We start from the raw sequence: 21,852 nt of genomic DNA on the forward strand, positions 1-21,852 counted from the left end.
ATCCTTGCCGGGTTGGGAATCAAAAACCCACTCCACCCAATTTGGCCAACATATAAAGATAGTACACTTTTTTTCAAGCACGCACCTTTTTTTAGTAGCCTAAACATGAGTAATAGGACTCATTAAATCAATATTGAGTGGCTAGAAAAAGTGAAAAAAAATAAATCAATATAGAGTGACACAAGAAAGGACATATACATAATTATATTTTTCATAATATTACTATTTGGTTAATAGTTCAATGGAAACATCTATTTGTAGTAATAATAAAGTGAGAAATGTGAAATAATAACAAATTTAAAAATTGTTGGTTCAATGAAAAATATCAAAAGTAAGATTTGTTTCTAAATTCGTTAATTCATGAAGAATATTTAGAATAAAAACTCAATAATGATTGATTTTCAAAAAAATACTTAAAGTTGGAACACAGAGCATAAAAAACTTGAAGAACCCTAAAGCTTACAAAATTGTATTTATAAGTAAAAGCAAACCTAACCTAGTAAGAAACAATTAGAATTAGTAATTTTGTAGCAAGCAAAATAAAAATAAGAAAATATAACAAAAATTATCATAAATAAAAATATTACAATAAATAACAAAAAAAACTACTAATATATGCCAATACGATAATGGCAGAATTGACGAAATCGAATTCCAAGGTCTACGCTAGGAGTAATGGAAGTTACGAATATTTTCAAAAACCACAAATTCTCAAAATTGAAGGCCTAACGATGAAATTTTTCCAAAATTTGCTAGGGACCATGAAAATTTGATGGATCATGCCGTGAATTGTATTTTCCACCAACCCACCAAATTTTACTCAATTCCAAATCCGACCCATTTTTTTGTTTGCTTGTGTATTTACTACAAGAATTGGGAGGCCATGCATACTATATCAAGTAATGTTAAGGATCTTCAGACATAGAAAAATATCAAAAAATAAATAAAATAGTTTGTAGTTTCAATTCATTCTAAATTTTAATTTCACCATATAAGAGTTGAATACAGACTACACTCCTTATTTTTTAAATAGTTTTCTGTATCTAAATTCTTAAATTCTAACAATACTGGTCCATATTCTTCATAAGACTTGCATTAAATTCTTTTGAATGTGGGTGGGGGTATGGAAGCCCTTATCTCAAAAGGTGGTGGGGAGTGCAAAAAATAGAATGCCCGCACATTATATTTTCATTTTGTTTACACACTACAAAAGTGTGAACAAAACATAAGTTTTGATTGGTTTGAAATAAAAGTATTTATAATTTTAAGTGAGAATAATACAATTTGTAATATAAAATTGAAAAAATTACAACATAGTGGGATGTCAAAAAATTATTTATTAAAATGTTGCATAGAAAAATACAACTCCACGTATTTATAATGATTTTTGATCTTTTACATTGATTTGTATTTTTTGTTATAATTTATAAATTTAAATTAATCATTTTTTTTATTTTGTTTATAATTAATCAAATCTCGAGTCAAAGGCCCCGTTTGGTATAGTTATATTAAAATAGATTATAGATTATGACTTTAATCCGAAACTGTTAATCTGTTTGGTGTAACTGTTGGATTAGAAATTTAAGTTGCTTAGTAGCGTTTGTTAAATAAGTTGTGAAGTAGCTTTTTCAATTAACTTTTATTTTTTATTATTCACTACTTGTCTACATTTCTCATAAAAAAAATAATAAAGTGAACCTTGGCGATGGTCCACCTCTCAGCGGCAAGACATTAAGCGCCTGCCAAAGATTTATGCTCCATCATGCACAAATATGTCATAAACGTGCTTCAAAATCAACCCTAAACAAGGACAATTATTCCACAAAAATCTAACAAACTGGTAAGTGGAACCCAAGAAAGAAAAGCACACATTTAGATGTTCTTCAAGATCTTTTAACAAAACAAAGTTAGTTGGTTAAACAAGATGACTTCACAGGCAGACGTGCTATAGAACATGGCAAATAATCCCTATTCCAGGCATGTTGTAGATCTGTCATATAATGGCAAACAAGACGATTTCTCCAATTTCTGCTGACTACCATTTCTGGATGAGTTGGAAATTTGAACCAGTTTCATGCAAAATGAAACTGAATTAAACATCAATTGAAGTCATAAATCAGAATAAACATTTAAAGATTCACTTTAAATTAGTGCAACTTTGCAGCTACCTTCTGATCTACTCTAATACAAGTTCACCATTCAAGAAAGGTGCATTTAATTCATATTAAAAGTCTATGTTGCAGACGTTATAGATGCATATAAATGTCAACTGAAATTAAGTACAACACAAACACCATTATTATTGGCTGAGAAAATTGAACGAAGCAACAATAAATGGAAAAAGAGAAGTAAACCTTTTCTATGCTGCAGGCATTATAAATGCATATAAATGTCAACCAAAATTAAGTACAACAGTTGTGGGGAGAAACTTGGAAGGAGAGCCATGGCTTGTAATTCACTTCAATGACTTCATAAAAAGAGTAAATATCATTTTTTCCCCAAACTATCGCGTGTTTTTCACGTTGACCCCCATACTTCGATTTATTTTAATTTAGCATCTAAACTTTTCACAAATTGATCAATTAGACCCCTACCGTCACCTTTTCGTCCACAATTGAACGGAATGTGCTGATGTGGAGGGGGGGCAAATTGATTTTTAAAGTATAGTTTGAGGGGCAAATTGATTTTTAATTTGGGGGGGTAAATTGATTTTAAGGAATAGTTTGGGGGGTAAAATGAAATTTTAAATGCCACCTCAGCACATACCATCCAATTATATACGAAAGGTGACGGCAGAGGTCTAATTGATCAATTTATAAAAAGTTCAGGTACTAAATTGAAATAAATCAAAGTATGGGGGTCAACGTAAAAAACGGGTGATAGTTTTTTTTTTTTTTTTCTTTTTTTTTTTGAGGGGGGAGGGGGGGGTTTGGGGGGGAAATGATATTTACTCTCATAAAAATGCCAAATGGGCTCAAGGGAGGTGTACTTGACTCCATAGCCAATCTATTGGGTCATTAAAAAAAAAAAATTGATATTATTTAATTTGTCCAAATCATTTTATGACTCCTATCCTAGAAAAAATCATTTAGAGTTTTGGATAAAGGTTTGAAATTCGAGTCCTCTCAAAAACTTGGCCCACACAAGTCTGTAGGAGTAAATCTAACTCGACCATCTCATTAACCCGACTCAAACTATTCGGTCCAAAAAAAAAATAATATTATCTAAAAGACTACTCCACTATTAAATTTAATTTTAATCCCTTAAAATCAATATTGTTCCGTTAAAAAAAATAATAATAACACTTGACAAACAATATTATCCTTGTAAATTGTAATTTAAAAAAAAAAATACACAAAATTCAATTTGTTAAAATTAAATTTGATAGTGACCGGTAATACCTTTCTAACTCTCAACTTTTTACATATAACATTGTCATAATGTGTTAATTTGGTGAATTTATACTTTAATTTGATTATTTTAATAGTATTAATTTATTTGATATGATGAATTATTAAAAAAAATAAAAATAAAAATGTGTATAACTTAATAGTATAAGTCTAATAAAAAATGTGTAACCCGATTCAGTTTGATTTTGGATCATAAGATTTGGACTTAAGGGTGGGATATGGTTTTAGATTTTTTTAGATAAGTCCGGTCCGTACTAACCCGTTGATTGATTAAAATTTGAAAAACTCATTAATATACGGAACATGAATATAATAGTTATGGGCCGAGTAAGTCCGACCCGTTCCATTGATGACCCTATAAAAATGCCAAACGGGTTCAAACTTTCAAGTAACACCTTATTTGTCAATTGACTATTTTAAATAAAAAGTTAAGAAGTCATTAAAAATTATTAAACTAATTAATTTTCAAACGAAATCTAATTATTAAGGATATAAAACAAATAGACTTGACTCCCAGTGACCACTTAAAAAAAAATTATAAATAAAGTCACTTCACAAATTTAAATTTCACAAATTTTATAAGAAAAACCATTTTTTTTGCACTAAACAACCTTCGGTGTGTATGATTTTAAATTTTCAAAAATAGTTTCAACTTTTATTTTTCGTGCGTCGTTGTGTTTCATGGAATTTTTTCATAATTTAGTCATTTTTTATTTTTTAAATACACCTAAACGGTAAATTTTTTTAAAAATTCAACAAATTAAAGAAATTAAAAAAATAAAAATGTATTCAATATATATATATATATATTTGTATTTAGTATTTTTTTTATAAAAAAAATAAAATTTATTTTATTTTTAATTATATTTAGAGTAAGTGAATTTAAAAGTAAAGGAATTTGCTTTAAAAAAATTCAAAAACTGTTTTTAAAAATTATTACCAAACAAAATGATTTAAACTTCTCAAAATAATGAATTTTTAATAGGTGTAGATTCTTATTTAATAGGATCAAATTATATAAAATAAAATATTAACAATGTAAGCATGAGCAGTTAATGGCACGACAGAAAAATTATAGTTTTGTTTGGTTTAAGTTTTCAGTTTTAATTTGTTTTTATTGAATTTGTTTTTCATATTTTGTTCATTTTTTTTTTCTTTTGATATTTAAATGTATCAAGATTAGATTACATTTAAAAAGTAAAACAATTTAACTGAAATAAGAAAAGAATTCACTAAAAATAAATAAAAATTCATACAAATTGATTAAAATATAAAATAAAATAAAAATTCACTACAAATAAACGATAACCCATCTAAAGTAGTTTTTGAAAAATCAAACTATACAGACACTATTATTTCAAGCATATGTTACTTAAAAGGACAGTTTTACCTTGATTCTTCGGTCCCTGTTCCATCGATACAAATTACTCCATATTTATTCAAAATTATTTAATAATTTTGGGCAAATTTATATGACGTCTTAACTTGATATTTTATTGATTTAAAAAATGCTATGAACTGTGAAAAAGTGTTCCAAATTTTGGAGTTAGGTTCCCTTCAGTCTAGGAGGGTGTTGTTTTGGTCAGTGGGGTTCGTCATGGATACCGTTTCAATAATTCAAATCGTTCATTTTGTCAAGCACTTTGTGTATATTATCCATACAAAAAATCAGATTAGTTGATAATTGTAACCTATTTAATTTATTATTTTTGCCAAAAAAAAATGATTTATTTTTAAAAACACAATTGTAGTTAATATTTTATTAAATAAATTAATCTATTCTTTGGCAGTACGAGTCTGTTGCATTACAATTTACAACCCATTCAAGTTTGATTAATAAATGTGTTTTGGGGTGTTTGTTTGGGCTTTTTAGAGCCAACTTATGGCTCATGGCTTTTGAAAAACTATTTTGAACTGTTTGGTTAAACTTATTTCAAACAGCTTCTGATTCTAACAATTTATTTCAAGTCAAAAAAAAGTTGATTCTAAGAAGTTGTTCACCCCTTATTTCTGATTATCAGCTTTTGCTGTGGACATGTTAATTTATGGTTATAATCTTGGATTTTTTTTATTTTTATTTTTTTAAAAATAAAAAAAGACCCAAATGGACTATAATACGCCCAGTTCAGTACCCATTGGATGTTAGGGACGGGTAGATTGGGTAGAGAAGTAACTTTTAGCATTATTTGCACTAAGTGTCTGACCTTAACTTTGAGCCCACAACCTCAACTGTGACATGCTGAATTTTAACCCTTGATCCGAAGTAATAATCTTATATGCCTTAATTTCAATACCATATCGTTACAACTCCATATTAAAAAATAACCTTTCTTCTTAGGGATCCAAACGAGAGAACACCTTTCTCTAGATTTGTAATATCATTTGGAAGCCACGCACAAGGAGACATATATGAGGAAACAAGTGCTATGAACAAGTTCAAGGGAATAACAAACTTTATTTCATTTGATATTTGAGAAAGTTTGAACCAGATTTCATAGAAACTAAGTAAGGTGTGTCTGCTTGTGTTGTTTACAAAATTTCATAGAATAAGAATTACCGTTTACATTTTTCTACGCACAATCTCCCACAAGTCTCTAGTGCCTAGGCGGTCGTGTGTGCCAAGTTTCGTGCTAAACCGACGCCGTTTGGTGATTTTGGGGCATCAACACCTTGAATTCGAGTTTCTTCAGGATGAATCTAGAACTTGGCAGCTGCTGTGCACACAAGAGGTCTGCCTCTCATCTAACAGTTCCCCAGAATGGATAAAAAATTACCAATCTAAGCTGATATTCCTTGAAACATACAGCTTATATTCCTTGAAACATACAGCTTATCTATGTATGCTATAACTGGGAGTGAGGCTTTGATATACCTCCTCATTTTCTTTTCAGCAGACTCATCTGTAACAAGATTGATATTATCAGTTGAAATCACAAAATCACAGTTTCAATTTTCAACAAACACAATCTCATAAGTGTTTTCATCCATCTTAACTTCCTTAAGTATTTAAAAGTAATAACTATAGACCCATTAGTCAATAATTTCCATACACGGTATTCATATTATTGAACTTTTTTGAGCAGCATGTAATAAATCCCCATCACAGAGACCTTTAATATAATTGAACTTTTATGAGCCATAAACCAAAATGGAAAACAGGAATAAGTTTAGTACAAGTGAGAAGCCCCACTTTGCAGCCATTAGAAATCCTTGCATCAAATCAACTATTATGGTTCTTATTTCTACCGAAGCATAACTTCAAACTAACACAAGAAAAATCACACCTGCAAAAATGTTAGGTGTCTTCACATTTTTCTAGCAACAAAGACATAAATGGATGTTTACTTTTCCAACAACAGGAAAACTGTGACAATATTAGTGTCATTTGTGAAGAAAATTTTGGGAGAATGAAGCACTACCTTTTCATTGTAAATGCGGAGTCGTTCCTGTACTACAGCTTCAGTATCATCAGACCGAGTGATGAGCTTTGAAACACATTGTGCTACATATTCAGAAAAGTATATCTATGGACCAATACTACACAGTATCACAATGTCCCAAAAATTTCAGCAATAAAGAAACAGGGTACCAAAAAATAAGAAGTTAATGGTAGTCTCATTAGTAGCACAAGCTCCAAAAGAAAACGTCTTCAAAATCGTATTAAAAACTTTCTCAACCAATTTTCCTATATATTAAAACACAAGTCACACCACTTGGTAATTCTCCGTGGATAGAAGTGTTCTCTGTATGTTTTTTACTTTGGTTGAAAGGTTTGTTTGGGGGTTTTAAATGTAGCCCCAATATTTTTCATGGTGAATGATCGCTGATAAGTATGGTATGGGAGTTTAAACTTTGCACTTGGACTTCTTGTTATCCTCCGAATCTTATTCATATGATAGATTGCTTAAATTGTTTTTAATTAACTCTGTTTGATTGCCCATTAACTATGTTCCAGTCATTTTCCATATTGTGGTATTTTTGTCAACAGAAGATTATCTAAGAAAAAGAATACCTATATTATTTTTCCCTTCTATCTACAATTAAATGAGATATAAGGAGATTATTAGAATTCTTTGATGCATAAGCTGTTCGGTAATTGATATACTTAATTTTGAAGTCATTATTTAAGATTACCTAGATTTACGATTACCTAGATTTCCCTTGCAGGTAAACAAACCATCAGTAATTTTTATTGATGAAATTGATGCATTAGCTATGTTAGTAAATACTTGTTAATTAGAATAGCTTTAGCTTTATCATTATTAAATGTATAGCTTTACTTTATACTTTCGGTGTAATTGTTAATTGTATAACTTCACTTTATGCTTTCGGTGGTAGTGGGTTAGTATATACTTGTTAATTAGAATAGCTTTAGCTTTATCATTATTAAATGTATAGCTTTACTTTATACTTTCGGTGTAATTGTTAATTGTATAACTTCACTTTATGCTTTCGGTGGTAGTGGGTTCTTTGGTATCCAATGCCCATATTTTCTCTCTATAAAGAGAGACTTCATTCTCTTTGTAAATTAATGCATATACAAACATTTCAGAGTCTCTCTCTCGCTCTATAGCTTCTCTCACTCTCTCAAACTAATCTTTCAAGCTACAAGGTATGGGTGTTCCTGTCAGTATCTTCTACATTTCTTGTGGTTTTTACTTGTGCTTTTTACTTGTATGAAGGTCAGTGCATTTCTTCTCATTCCATCTCTTGATTTAACTGTTGTGCAAAATAATTTATCTTCCTCTTCCATGTTTGGTTGCTGCAAATTAAAACAGTGGGAAAATCTCAATGGCTTGATGATTTTCCTTCTTTATTTTTATTTTGTTTTTTCTTTCTTTTGAACTTGCACAGTAGCTAAAGGAAAAATAAACGTGAATGTGTTGAAAATAGACTTATGTTAGAAAATTGGCAGACCAAATCAACGGAGAAAACTATGCTGCAGGTAATATTTGATACTTCCGTTTGGAACTCGAAGACAAAAGCACTCCTCACACAAAATGAATGAGGCTCTCTAAACTATTCAGGACCCGATTTCTCCTTTACATCAACAACCATACCAATGCACTTTCTTTGCCATTTTCTTTTAGTTAATGAACCCACCAGAAAACCTAAATTAAGGAAATGAGAAGTACATGATTCACTTTAGTATAAATAGAATCAAGGAGTACTTCATAACTACACTCCTTTGCTGCATATTAGGAGAAGTACATGATTCTCTTCAATTCATTCTATCATTACTCTTTTCAAAATTTTGTTCAAGTGGCTTCAAACCAATAGATCATGGAGTTATTTATTTACTTATTGGAGCCGTTTCTTATAGACCAAGGCAAATTAAAAACCAAATGCATGGATGGTCATTTATGTAAATGGTATTTCAAATGTAAAACTAAGTACTACAATTTCAAGCACTTCGTCTTTGTTGATGGTACCATTTGGCTTGTCTATTATCATTTGGCTACTGAACCCAGGAGCAAATATGTATTACAATATCTCTCCTATTCCTTTACTGAAAGATTGCTCTTGAAGTAGAAATAGTCCATTTTTATAATATCAGATAAACTATTAGCGAAAGAGTTGCAGTGGGGTTTTATTAATTGGAGCATGTGAATCCATAGAATAATACCAATTAAGTTTTCAAACTTGATATTATCTTTTTAAAGGGAATTTTTTATTAGAATCAGTACAGTTATTTAGCCACATAGGAGAATAGAGAATGAATTTAATTTTATACTTGCTGGTTTTACAATCTTGCATATTATCATTCCCAATGTCATCATTGCCTTCTTTGCCTTTGAGGGATATTCTAATTTTAGAGATGGATTGGCATGAAACTTGGCACACACGACTGCCTAGGCACGAGAGACTTGTGGGAGAAGACAGGACTCCAATCGGGTTCCCGGTTTGGGAGTTAGAGCCGTATTTTGGTCTAGGCAAACTAGTTTCTTAAGAAACTTGAGTTCGAGATTTTGACGCCCCAAAATCACCAAACGGGGTCGGATTGGCACGAAACTTGGCACACACGACCGCCTAGGCACGAGAGACTTGTGGAAGAAAACGGGACTCCAATCGGGTTCCCGGTTTGGGAGTTAAAGCCGTATTTCGGTCTAAGCAAACTAGTTCCTTAAGAAACTTGAATTCGAGGTGTTAACGCCCCAAAATCACCAAAAGGGGTCGGTTTAGCATGAAACTTGGCACACACGACCGCCTAGACACGAGAGACTTGTGAGAGAAGACAAGACTCCAATCGGGTTCCCGGTTTGGGAGTTAGAGCCGTATTTCGGTCTAGGCAAACTAGTTTCTTAAGAAACTTGAATTCGAGGTTTTGACGCCTCAAAATCACCAAACGGGGTCGGATTGGCACGAAACTTGGCACACACGACTGCCTAGGCACGAGAGACTTGTGGGAGAAGACGGGACTCCAATCGGGTTCCCGGTTTGGGAGTTAGAGCCGTATTTCGGTCTAGGAAAACTAGTTTCTTAAGAAACTTGAATTCGAGGTTTTGACGCCTCAAAATCACCAAACAGGGTCGGATTGGCACGAAACTTGGCACACACGACCGCCTAGGCTCGAGAGACTTGTGGGAGAAGACAGGAGTCCAATCGGGTTCCCGGTTTGGGAGTTAGAGCCGTATTTCGGTCTAAGCAAACTAGTTCCTTAAGAAACTTGAATTCGAGGTGTTAACGTCCCAAAATCACCAAAAGGGGTCGATTTAGCATGAAACTTGGCACACACGACCGCCTAGGCACGAGAGACTTGTGAGAGAAGACGGGACTCCAATCGGGTTCCCGGTTTGGGAGTTAGAGCCGTATTTCGGTCTAGGCAAACTAGTTCCTTAAGAAACTTGAATTCGAGGTGTTAACGCCCCAAAATCACCAAAAGGGGTCGGTTTAGCACGAAACTTGGCACATACGACTGCCTACGCACAAGAGACTTGTGGGAGAAGATGGGACTCCAATGGGGTTCCCGGTTTGGGAGTTAGAGCCATATTTCGGTCTAGGCAAACTAGTTCCTTAAGAAACTTGAATTCGAGGTGTTGACGCCCCAAAATCACGAAACGGGGTCGGATTGGCACGAAACTTGGCACACACAACCGCCTAGGCACGAGAGACTTGTGGGAGAAGACGGGACTCCTATTGGGTTCCCGGTTTGGGAGTTAGAGCCGTATTTCGCTCTAGGCAAACTGGTTCCTTAAGAAACTTGAATTTGAGGTGTTAACGTCCCAAAATCACCAAACGGGGTCGGATTGGCATGAAACTTGGCACACACGACCGCCTAGGCACGAGAGAATTGTGGGAGAAGACGGGACTCCAATCGGGTTCCCGGTTTGGGAGTTAGAGCCGTATTTCGGTCAAGGCAAACTAGTTCCTTAAGAAACTTGAATTCGAGGTGTTAACGCCCCAAAATCATCAAAACGGGTTGGTTTAGCACGAAACTTGGCACACACGACCGCCTAGGCACGAGAGACTTGTGGGAGAAGATGGGACTCCAATGGGGTTCCCGGTTTGGGAGTTAGAGCCATATTTCGATCTAGGCAAACTAGTTCCTTAACAATTTGAATTCGAGGTGTTGACGCCCCAAAATCACGAAACGGGGTTGGATTGGCATGAAACTTGGCACACACGACCGCCTAGGCACGAGAGACTTGTGGGAGAAGACGGGACTCCAATCGGGTTCCCGGTTTGGGAGTTAAACCCGTATTTCGGTCTAGGCAAACTAGTTCCTTAAGAAACTTGAATTCGAGGTGTTAACGCCCCAAAATCACCAAAAGGGGTCGGTTTAGCATGAAACTTGGCACACACGACCGCCTAGACACGAGAGACTTGTGAGAGAAGACAAGACTCCAATCGGGTTCCCGGTTTGGGAGTTAGAGCCGTATTTCGGTCTAGGCAAACTAGTTTCTTAAGAAACTTGAATTCGAGGTTTTGACGCCTCAAAATCACCAAACGGGGTCGGATTGGCACGAAACTTGGCACACACGACTGCCTAGGCACGAGAGACTTGTGGGAGAAGACGGGACTCCAATCGGGTTCCCGGTTTGGGAGTTAGAGCCGTATTTCGGTCTAGGCAAACTAGTTTCTTAAGAAACTTGAATTCGAGGTTTTGACGCCTCAAAATCACCAAACAGGGTCGGATTGGCACGAAACTTGGCACACACGACCGCCTAGGCTCGAGAGACTTGTGGGAGAAGACAGGAGTCCAATCGGGTTCCCGGTTTGGGAGTTAGAGCCGTATTTCGGTCTAAGCAAACTAGTTCCTTAAGAAACTAGAATTCGAGGTGTTAACGTCCCAAAATCACCAAAAGGGGTCGATTTAGCATGAAACTTGGCACACACGACCGCCTAGGCACGAGAGACTTGTGAGAGAAGACGGGACTCCAATCGGGTTCCCGGTTTGGGAGTTAGAGCCGTATTTCGGTCTAGGCAAACTAGTTCCTTAAGAAACTTGAATTCGAGGTGTTAACGCCCCAAAATCACCAAAAGGGGTCGGTTTAGCACGAAATTTGGCACACACGACTGCCTACGCACAAGAGACTTGTGGGAGAAGATGGGACTCCAATGGGGTTCCCGGTTTGGGAGTTAGAGCCATATTTCGGTCTAGGCAAACTAGTTCCTTAAGAAACTTGAATTCGAGGTGTTGACGCCCCAAAATCACGAAACGGGGTCGGATTGGCACGAAACTTGGCACACACAACCGCCTAGGCACGAGAGACTTGTGGGAGAAGACGGGACTCCTATTGGGTTCCCGGTTTGGGAGTTAGAGCCGTATTTCGCTCTAGGCAAACTGGTTCCTTAAGAAACTTGAATTTGAGGTGTTAACGTCCCAAAATCACCAAACGGGGTCGGATTGGCATGAAACTTGGCACACACGACCGCCTAGGCACGAGAGAATTGTGGGAGAAGACGGGACTCCAATCGGGTTCCCGGTTTGGGAGTTAGAGCCGTATTTCGGTCAAGGCAAACTAGTTCCTTAAGAAACTTGAATTCGAGGTGTTAACGCCCCAAAATCATCAAAACGGGTTGGTTTAGCACGAAACTTGGCACACACGACCGCCTAGGCACGAGAGACTTGTGGGAGAAGATGGGACTCCAATGGGGTTCCCGGTTTGGGAGTTAGAGCCATATTTCGATCTAGGCAAACTAGTTCCTTAAGAAATTTGAATTCGAGGTGTTGACGCCCCAAAATCACGAAACGGGGTTGGATTGGCATGAAACTTGGCACACACGACCGCCTAGGCACGAGAGACTTGTGGGAGAAGACGGGACTCCAATCGGGTTCCCGGTTTGGGAGTTAAACCCGTATTTCGGTCTAGGCAAACTAGTTCCTTAAGAAACTTGAATTCGAGGTGTTAACGCCCCAAAATCACCAAAAGGGGTCGGTTTAGCACGAAACTTGGCACACACGACCGCTTAGGCACGAGAGACTTATAGGAGAAGACAGGACTCCAATCGGGTTCCCGGTTTGGGAGTTAGACCCGTATTTCGGTCTAGGCAAACTAGTTCCTTAAGAAACTTGAATTCGAGATGTTAACGCTCCAAAATCACCAAAAGGGGTCGGTTTAGCACGAAACTTGGCACACATGACCGCCTAGGCACGAGAGACTTGTGGGAGTAGACGGGACTCCAATGGGGTTCCCGGTTTGGGAGTTAGAGCTGTATTTCGGTCTAGGCAAACTAGTTCTTTAAGAAACTTGAATTCGAGGTGTTGACGCCCCAAAATCACCAAATGGGGTCGGATTGGCACGAAACTTGGCACACACGACCGCCTAGGCACGAGAGACTTGTGGGAGAAGATGGGACTCGAATCAGGTTCCCGGTTTGGGAGTTAGGGTCGGATTTCTGTCTAGCTAAAATTATTTACTTAACTATGTTTGTAATTATATAGTAATTAATTTTTTATGTTTTTTTGTAATTAAAATATGAACACATAATTATATTGTCATTAATTATTTTTATTTTTTATTTTCAGATATTTCTTGAGTAGCAGTTTGCTTCTTGTGGAATACAGGCATGTGAAGATTGCGACAAACTTTTGTTTTTGTAACCCACGGAAGAATCATGACGAAAACTTTTATTTTTGATTTACGTTATTTAGATTTGTGAACAACATTATGTATGTATTATGCAACATTATGTGGTGGGATAATTTTGATGATGTGTTATTATAAATGGAAAAATACTTTAATTATGGATGAATTTTTATTTATATATAGGAATTTTATATTATTATATAATTATCGATTTTTTTTTAGTTATTTTCATTTAATACAGGTAATTTTCATATTTTTAATAATTTTATTACAGTTTTTTTTTTTTTTTTTTTTTTGAGACGGCACCATACTGTCTCAAAAAAATTTAGAACCAGGTTTTTTGCGACGGTAGTGTAGCCGTCGCCAAAGATATTGGCATTATTAATTAGTTGAAACAAAAGGGATTTAGCGACGGTATTCTTCACCGTCGCAAATAATGTTTTTAGAGACGGTATTTTTACTGTCGCAAATAACCATTTTAGCTACGGTATATTTGCTGTCTCAAATAAATATTTTTTGCGATGGTATAAACCCCGTCACAAATAGCCATTTTAGCGACGGCACCACAATGCCGTCTCAAAAACTTGAAATTTCTACATATTAATAGCGACAGTATTTTGCCGTCGCTAAAAGGCATTTTTGTCGCCGCCTATATTTTGCGACGGTTTCACACCGTAGCTAAAGGCCTTTAGCAACCCCTTTTGTTGCGACCCCCCTCTTACCGTCGCTAAAAGCCATATGCCGTCGCAAAAAAACTTTTGCGACGGGGTTTTGGGTATTTGCGACGGTATTTTGCCGTCGCAAAAAAGCAAATTTTTTGTAGTGGCTACCCTAATACAAGTCTCGGCGAGGACTTACATTGAACTTATAAATTGCCTATCAATGAGGACCGTTGGCAATAGAAATCAAACCTAAGTCTTAAAGGCGAAAAATCCGATCATTACCAACTCAACCAAGCTCTGTCGGTTTTATTTAATATTGTTAGACTCATGCAAATGTTATTTATTTTATTTTTAGAAAGTATCACATAAAATTTCTTATATGAATTCCATTGTAAAATGTAAAAACAAATTAGTTTGTCAAATTTTAACTATAGCTAAATTTCGTGTAATATTAAAATATAACATCAAAAATTACTAATTATTGAAGTACTCATAACTGAGATTCATGTTATTTTTTAACAAGAAATTCTAATGGAGAAACTAAAAATGGTTTTACCAAAATTATTTATTTATTTTTGAGTCAAAGTATAAGGTTTAAAAATATAACTTACCTTTGAAAAAAAAAAAAACTATACATCAAAACAAAAGAAACACTTAAGATAAATTATAAGGCATTTCAACTTTTCAGTTTGAAAGGCATGGTTTTAAATCAAATTATGTCTACCCGGTTATTGTGTTTCTCTATCTCTCTAGGTTTATATTCTTGTTTTCAACAACACAAAATTTATATTATGTTATCCAACATATATATATATATATATATATATATATATATATATATTTATCCAAAAGGCGAGCATTATTTATTTATAAAGAGGTGTTGGCTACACAATGTGGGTAGCCATCCCATGTTTGTCAAAAAGTACCATAGGTAGTACAAAACAGGGGCTATGCGGATACAAAACAGCTTGCTTGGCCAACCCATCAGTAACAAATTCTTCTCTTGGTAGACATGATGAAGTTGAACAGTCCATTTACGCCCCAGGAGTAACCTGCAATCACCAACCAAAGATTGAATCTACGGTGAAGTAACAGGATTAGAAGTAAGGAGAGAATAAATGACAAATGAATCTACTTCTAAGTCAAGCAAACAGTGTCCTTGTTGCCATGCAAGTATTAATCCTGTGCGGATACCCCTTAATTCAGCAACCATACTTGTAGCATTTCCTATATTTTGGCTAAAACCTCACAACCAGTCGCACAATGCTTGCTGGACCCGGTTGTCCTAGAGCACATCCATCCCTGTTTAGTTTGACATAGCAAGTTGAGGGCAGTTTCCATTTTACCCATAGGCCATGTTTGTTTGGGTGGACATGAGCTTGGGATTAGACTAATAGTCCAATAAAATTATTAATCCGATGTTTGGTTAAACAATTGAAGTAGGGACTAATTATTTTAAACTTGATTATTAGTTAAGATAGGATACATAATCCAACGGATTCGTAATTCTAGAACTATTAGTCATGGGAATGCTAATCCAGTCCGCCCAAACAAACATGGCCATAGAGTATGAGTGATGGTGGGAATATGATTTTTGTAGACTAAATGGAAGTATTCAACAGATTGCCTCCAGATAGTTTTGATTTGGAAATTGAGAGAGCTAATGGATGTTGTAAATAGGGTCGAATTGCGAGATAGCCAAATTTGCCAAATAGCAAGGAAAAAAGAAGTGTCCATGGCAGGTTAAGATTAGGGACTTTATGGGGAGCAGTGAGATTTACGATGAGCCACTCTTTAATGGATAGATTAAAGTAGCTTTGTTGATCAAAGGGAGGATGAAGCCTGATCCACACAGCCTTGGCCCAAATACAGTCTCTTAAAGCATGTATCGGGCTTTCAGTCACAAGTTGACAACGATGACAAAGAAGAGGCATGGCGATCCAGTTTAGGCAAGTTTTAACCGGTCAGCGATTTTAAGCACAATGCCACGAGAAGTAATTTACTTTTGTAAGACATTTATTCTTCCAAAGCCAAGACCAATTTTCTGGAGAAGAATGGTTGCTAAGAAAGGAGTAGGCTGCTGAGATTGTACAATCCCCATTGTGCGATTGCCAAAAGGGAATGTTGTCATTTTTGGAAATAATGGCGATAGGGACAAAAGAGACCATTCTAGCCTATGAAATGATGATTTGTGAGATAGTAAACAAAAGAGACCATTCAGTTAAAATAAAATAAAAAATAAAAAAAGACCACTAATATTTTATTTTATTTTATTTTATTTTTAAAATTGATTGTCAATTTTTAGGAGGCAAATGCAATAAATTGAATAGGCTATAATTATATTAACCTAATTTTTTACATGGATGATATACACTAAGAACTTTATAAAAATGAATAGTTCATATCACCAAAACGGGACTTGTGACAAGCCCAAACATCACCTTCTAGTTTAGATTTGAACGGGAGGCAAAGTCTTTTCTTAAATGAAATGTAAGATGAAAAGATATAATGATGACACATGAAACATCAAACAAAATGTAATATAAAAATGTGATAAACTTTAAACACAATTGTTGGTTTCTACGTTACTTAACACAAACTACTATTTTATGACAATGTCACAAACATATCCTCACCATTGACTTGAGGATGAATTTGTGGCATAAGCAAGGATGATGTTAGGGGTGGCCATGCCCCCAAACTTTTTGAAATTATTATCCCCATATGAATAATTTTATATTGTATATAGAATAATTTCTAATTTTTTGATAAATTTTGTCATTAGTTCCCTATATCGCAGAAGTATTCTTATAATGCATATAAGATGATCTCAAATAATTTATTATAATAGTACATACTATTGATTCCATTATTGATTAATATAAATTTATTAGTTTTTCTCATTATTAGTTTTCTTTTTCTTAAAAGTACATGTTAAAATTTCCTCTTTGCTAAGAGATTTTTCTTGCTAAATTTATTTTGGTCCCCCTTAAAATAAATTTCCAACTTTATCCCTGGACGTGAAGATATATTTGTGACATTGCCACAAGCTATACTCAATAATCTTTGACTTAAAACTTGAATTCTCTTTTTCATTTGAAAGTAGTTGAGGATATTCATTTTATTTTAAGGATGCAGCAACACTATCTTACAAAATATTCATTTTAACACAAATATTCTTTCCACTAACTGTAATAATTTTCATTGAATGAAAAAAAAAAAATCTTCATTTCAAAGCACTGTTTACACAAATTATAATGCATTAAACAATGCTCCAAGCAGATTGATTAACATTTGCCTAAAAACAAAACAAAGTAGAGCCACATGCACAAACGTTTTAGAAAAACACCATACTGCCATTTGAGACAGAACAATATTCAATGTTTCTAACACTGAAACTAATTCATATAAAACGATTAGGATAGAGTGTCCAGAAAGTGTACCTGCTCAAGCATGTAGGCATTGATCAAATAGGAGATAGGCTTTCAATGAATTGGTCAGTATAATACCAAGTTGATTCTCGGTCTTCATAGTCCCGTTGTGGCGGCAAATCACAAAGCACCTTCAGTGTCTTGCACTTCCGATTGTACAAAACAATTTTTCCCGGAATGGCTAACACCAGAGTAAAATCTTTTTCATTTGCTCCCTTCACAACACATAGCACAGAAAATTTACAGATTTTGGTCGTGTCAAACGTGCTTCTGTGAATTATTTCAGGGAATACAGATATTATGGGTCTAAGATCGACCCAATACTTCACAATCCAAAGATAGTGGTCCTTGTCCATTTCAAGGATTCTAAATCTCACAGCAGAGTGCTCAGGAGTCTGAATAAGAAGCAGATGGCCACCACATTCTCCAAAATACCGAATATCATCTTCAGAAAGAATTTTAGGGTTTGGAGGCATTGGAGTTGCTATTAGCTTTGGTGCATCAACATCAAATTGAATGTGAAAGTTCTTGTAACTCATCCAATGAATTGCACCATTCCAAAAGACCCTTTTCCTGAAGGAGTAACCTGGTGGTGCGGTGGCACTTATGTGTTCCCAAGACGCACTCTCCGAAGAGTACAAGTCAATTAAGTAAAAGCCTTCATCAAAATTGCTAGAGTAACTTATCAATATAACTTTGTAGTGAGGTGATTTTGAGGGAGTAAAAGCCAAATAAGCACCAAACACATGGCGAAGTGATCTAGATGAAGTGAAGTAAACACCAAACTTGTCACGAAATGGTCCAGAAGATGTTGAAGGGCCACCAGGATATGGAAGTACTGTGAATTTCTGGGTGGTCGGGTTACAAACAATGAACCGCGTTAGGCCATTCAAGCATAACAGTAAGCCATTGCAAGAGTGCTTAATCCTAGTTGTAGCAGAACCATCTCCAATACCAGCAAGGAATGACAGTGTCGGAAGATTTGGGTTGTGGTTATCAAGTGAGACAGACTTTACTTGTTCATCGTTTGATGACGAAGTGCTGATGTATAATCCTGAGAACAAGGGATTGTGATCTTGGCGAGAATGGTTGCGGGAAAATTGTGAATCGGAGATTAGAAACAGCCAATTCTTAGACACGCACTTGAATCTGATGAGGGACTTTGCTGGCATGCGTATAAGAATCTCTGTTAAGAGATCTGCATTGCCGGCAATTACTTCTGCCGCAAATGAATGCTCTGACGATGTACTGCCGATAATTAATTTTCTTCTTCTGCTGTGCACTTTCATGGTCATTTTTGCCTCTGCATAACCCACAATAAGAACGGAGAATTCTAATCTCCATCTAACAAACTTAAAACTTTAGCCAAATTTTAGTTAAAAAAACTACAAATTAATGCCACAACTAGAATTCCTTTCTATCAAGTTACTATTCACTTTGCTTTGTTAGAATTTTTTAAAAACACTTTTCAGAAAATTTTACTTTCTTGTTTTCCGTGTTTTTTGTTTTTACTGAATTTTTTTAATATTTTAAACAATTTTTTTTACTTTTAAGACATACCTAACATAAGTATACCTAAAAAATAAAAAATTATGAAAAACCTTTTAAAAATTCACTAAATACCAAAAACACAAAAATAATAAAAATAAATAAAATACGAGAATTCAGTACATTTTTTATATTTTTATGTATTTACTAATTTTTTAAAATATTTTTTCACAAATTTTTTACTTTTTAGATACATCTAAGTAAAGTGCATCTAAAAAAGTAAAAAAAAAATATATTTAAAATTTTAAAAATATTCATTAAAAACAAAAAAATACAAAAATAAAAAAACTCTATTTTCAAAAAACTTGATTCCAAAAACTCAGACCAAACACACTGATTATAATTCATTAATGGAAGTTCATTTTTCTTGTTCGTTTATTTGTCCAAAGACATCAAGGAAACCCATCATAACACACATAACAAATAATGGGATGACCAGGGACGGAACCGGGATTCATTACTGGAGAATCCAAAAGACGAATAAAATTTTTTCACGATATACACAAACACACATGTATGTACAATATGATATATAAATTATCTCAAGTTGTCATCTCAACTTGAAAGAGTGTTTAGACTTAGTAGGCTTATTTTAGGACTGATTTCGGTGATCCAAACCATTCATTGTTAAGACTTGTTGGGTAGAATATTTATGCAAAAAATTAAAATGATTGAACATCAATAGCTATATGTTTGAATTACATTTGTCTTCTTTTTTTTAAAAAAAAATAGACAACAAATACATAGAAAGTGTTTTAAATACCATAGAAGTAATTTCTAATAGGACCAAGAAGTTTTTCTACTGCAAAATAGAAAGACAATAAAAAATGAGAAAAAATTATATATATATATATATATTCATACTGGGGCTGAGGCCATTTTATGTATAAAATCATATATATATTTTTAAAGTGTCATGCCAAAGAGTATTTTTCACCGAAACGAAGGGGCTACGGATGATTGATTGTGGCAAATTCGCAGGATTCTAATTAATCAGCCTATTCATTCCGGCAATTCAACAAACACCTTGCAAACAATTAAAAATCTATCAATTTCACTTGCCAATGAAAACATATTCCTAATTTCAAACAGGATAAAATCTATCACTACTTACTCAACAATCAAAATCATGCTAAAAGGAAAGGGAAAAATTAAAAAATAAATAAATAAATAATGAGCCACACATAACATACCAAATAAAAGAGAAAGGGTTTCTGAGGTTGATCCCAGCTTCTGCCGAGTTTGATGTAGATTTTTACAGTGAAAAGCTCTTTTATTATATGGCGTCCTTGTAATTGTGATTCAAAAACAACCGTTTGGAGTTGAGAGTCTTTTGTTTATGTCATATCTTTTAACTTTGATGACCTTTTCAATTCTAAGAGTATCCCAATTAACACCCTAATGATGACCTTTTCAATTCCAAGAGTATCCCAACTAACACCCTAAATCTATCTTTTTCCCTGTTTCAAGGACCCAAAATTCAAAAACATCCAACTGAGTCATTGCTGTGTACAATGCACGGATAGTGGGACTCATATGAATTATTCATTTAAAAAATATGTGATTTGATGAATAGATTATCAATGTTTGATCTGATTTTTTATGAAAAAATGTTTGGTGGCTCGAATTTTTGTGGTTCGAATAGTTCGAATTTGTCAAAACGATGTCGTTTTGAATATTTCGAGACATTTGAATTATGATTTTTCGGGTCACTTAGCATTGTTATTTTTTATATATATGTTTTTGATATTTAAAAAAAATAAATAATTAAAATTATTAAAATAAGACTTGAATTGAAATAAGTTTAGTCTAAATCCCACTCTAGCATAAATTTTATTGTGAGGAATACAAAATATTAGTGTGAGTCTGAAATGAAATCTATAAAAATAGAGTTGAATTTCTCGTTACTGTTTTTTCAAAAAGTTCCCAACAATAAGCTGGACGAAATTTTGTACCATAAAATGACCCTCTTTTAGGGCATGTTTGGTAGATATTGTTTTGTAAATTGAAAATTAATTGACTGAACAACCCTCTAATTGCCAGTACGTACTGAAAAATAAAGGGAAAATTACATATCAATGTATCTCTCTGAAATAAGGACAAATCAATGAAAAAATTTACTATCAATATTAATAATTAAAATCACAAATTTTTAGACAAATTTTACTTTATCCCTTATGGTTTGGGTTATATACACTTTATCCCCCTAACCTTTGCAAATGACCACATAATTCTCACGTTGTTGAAGTACACCGTTAGGCTCGTTAACGGTTTAATTAAAAATACTAAAATATCCTTGTATATAAGTAACTTAAATGTGCGAACTACGGATATTTTTGTCATTCGTTTGGAAAGCAAAGTGCACTTTATTCTCCTGTGTTTTATTCCATATGCTATTTACCCTATTGAAATTTGAAAATGAGTATATGACCCCCTTTATGTCTGCCATGTGTTTCCATTTCCTTTTAAGTTGGACGGAATATTTAACAGTGCATTTCAAGTCACAAACTACGTGGGGTTATGTGATTATTTTCAAATGTTAGGAGGGTAAATCGTACATGACCCAAATCATACAGGGTGAAGTGAAATTTACCCTAAATTTTTCAATGTAAATCGTACATGACCCAAATCATACAGGTAAAGTGAAATTTGCCCTAAATTTTTCAATGATTTTGTAAATAGTTATTTTGAAAGTTCACCGGTGTGTAACTTTTCCAAAAATAAATATGAAAAAGCAAGAAATGGCTGTGACTTTTATTTGGAAAAGAAA

General features: G+C 34.3%; 1 protein-coding gene across 1 annotated transcript; it reads right to left on the bottom strand.

Annotated features, from left to right (window-relative positions):
- Nucleotides 1-14,943: 14,943 nt before the first annotated feature.
- Nucleotides 14,944-20,586, bottom strand: LOC114288590 (F-box protein At5g07610). Its single transcript, XM_082924518.1, has 3 exons — nucleotides 20,276-20,586; nucleotides 17,547-18,837; nucleotides 14,944-15,155 (listed from the first exon to the last, which is right to left on the bottom strand). The coding sequence occupies exon 2, from the start codon at nucleotides 18,827-18,829 to the stop codon at nucleotides 17,570-17,572; it is 1,260 nt and encodes a 419-aa protein (XP_082780644.1). The 5' UTR covers nucleotides 18,830-18,837; nucleotides 20,276-20,586; the 3' UTR covers nucleotides 14,944-15,155; nucleotides 17,547-17,569.
- Between the last annotated feature and the right edge of the window lie 1,266 nt (nucleotides 20,587-21,852).

Source organism: Camellia sinensis, chromosome 4 (assembly GCF_055761805.1).
Source record: "Camellia sinensis isolate YWXY chromosome 4, ASM5576180v1, whole genome shotgun sequence".
Lineage (NCBI taxonomy): Eukaryota > Viridiplantae > Streptophyta > Magnoliopsida > Ericales > Theaceae > Camellia > Camellia sinensis.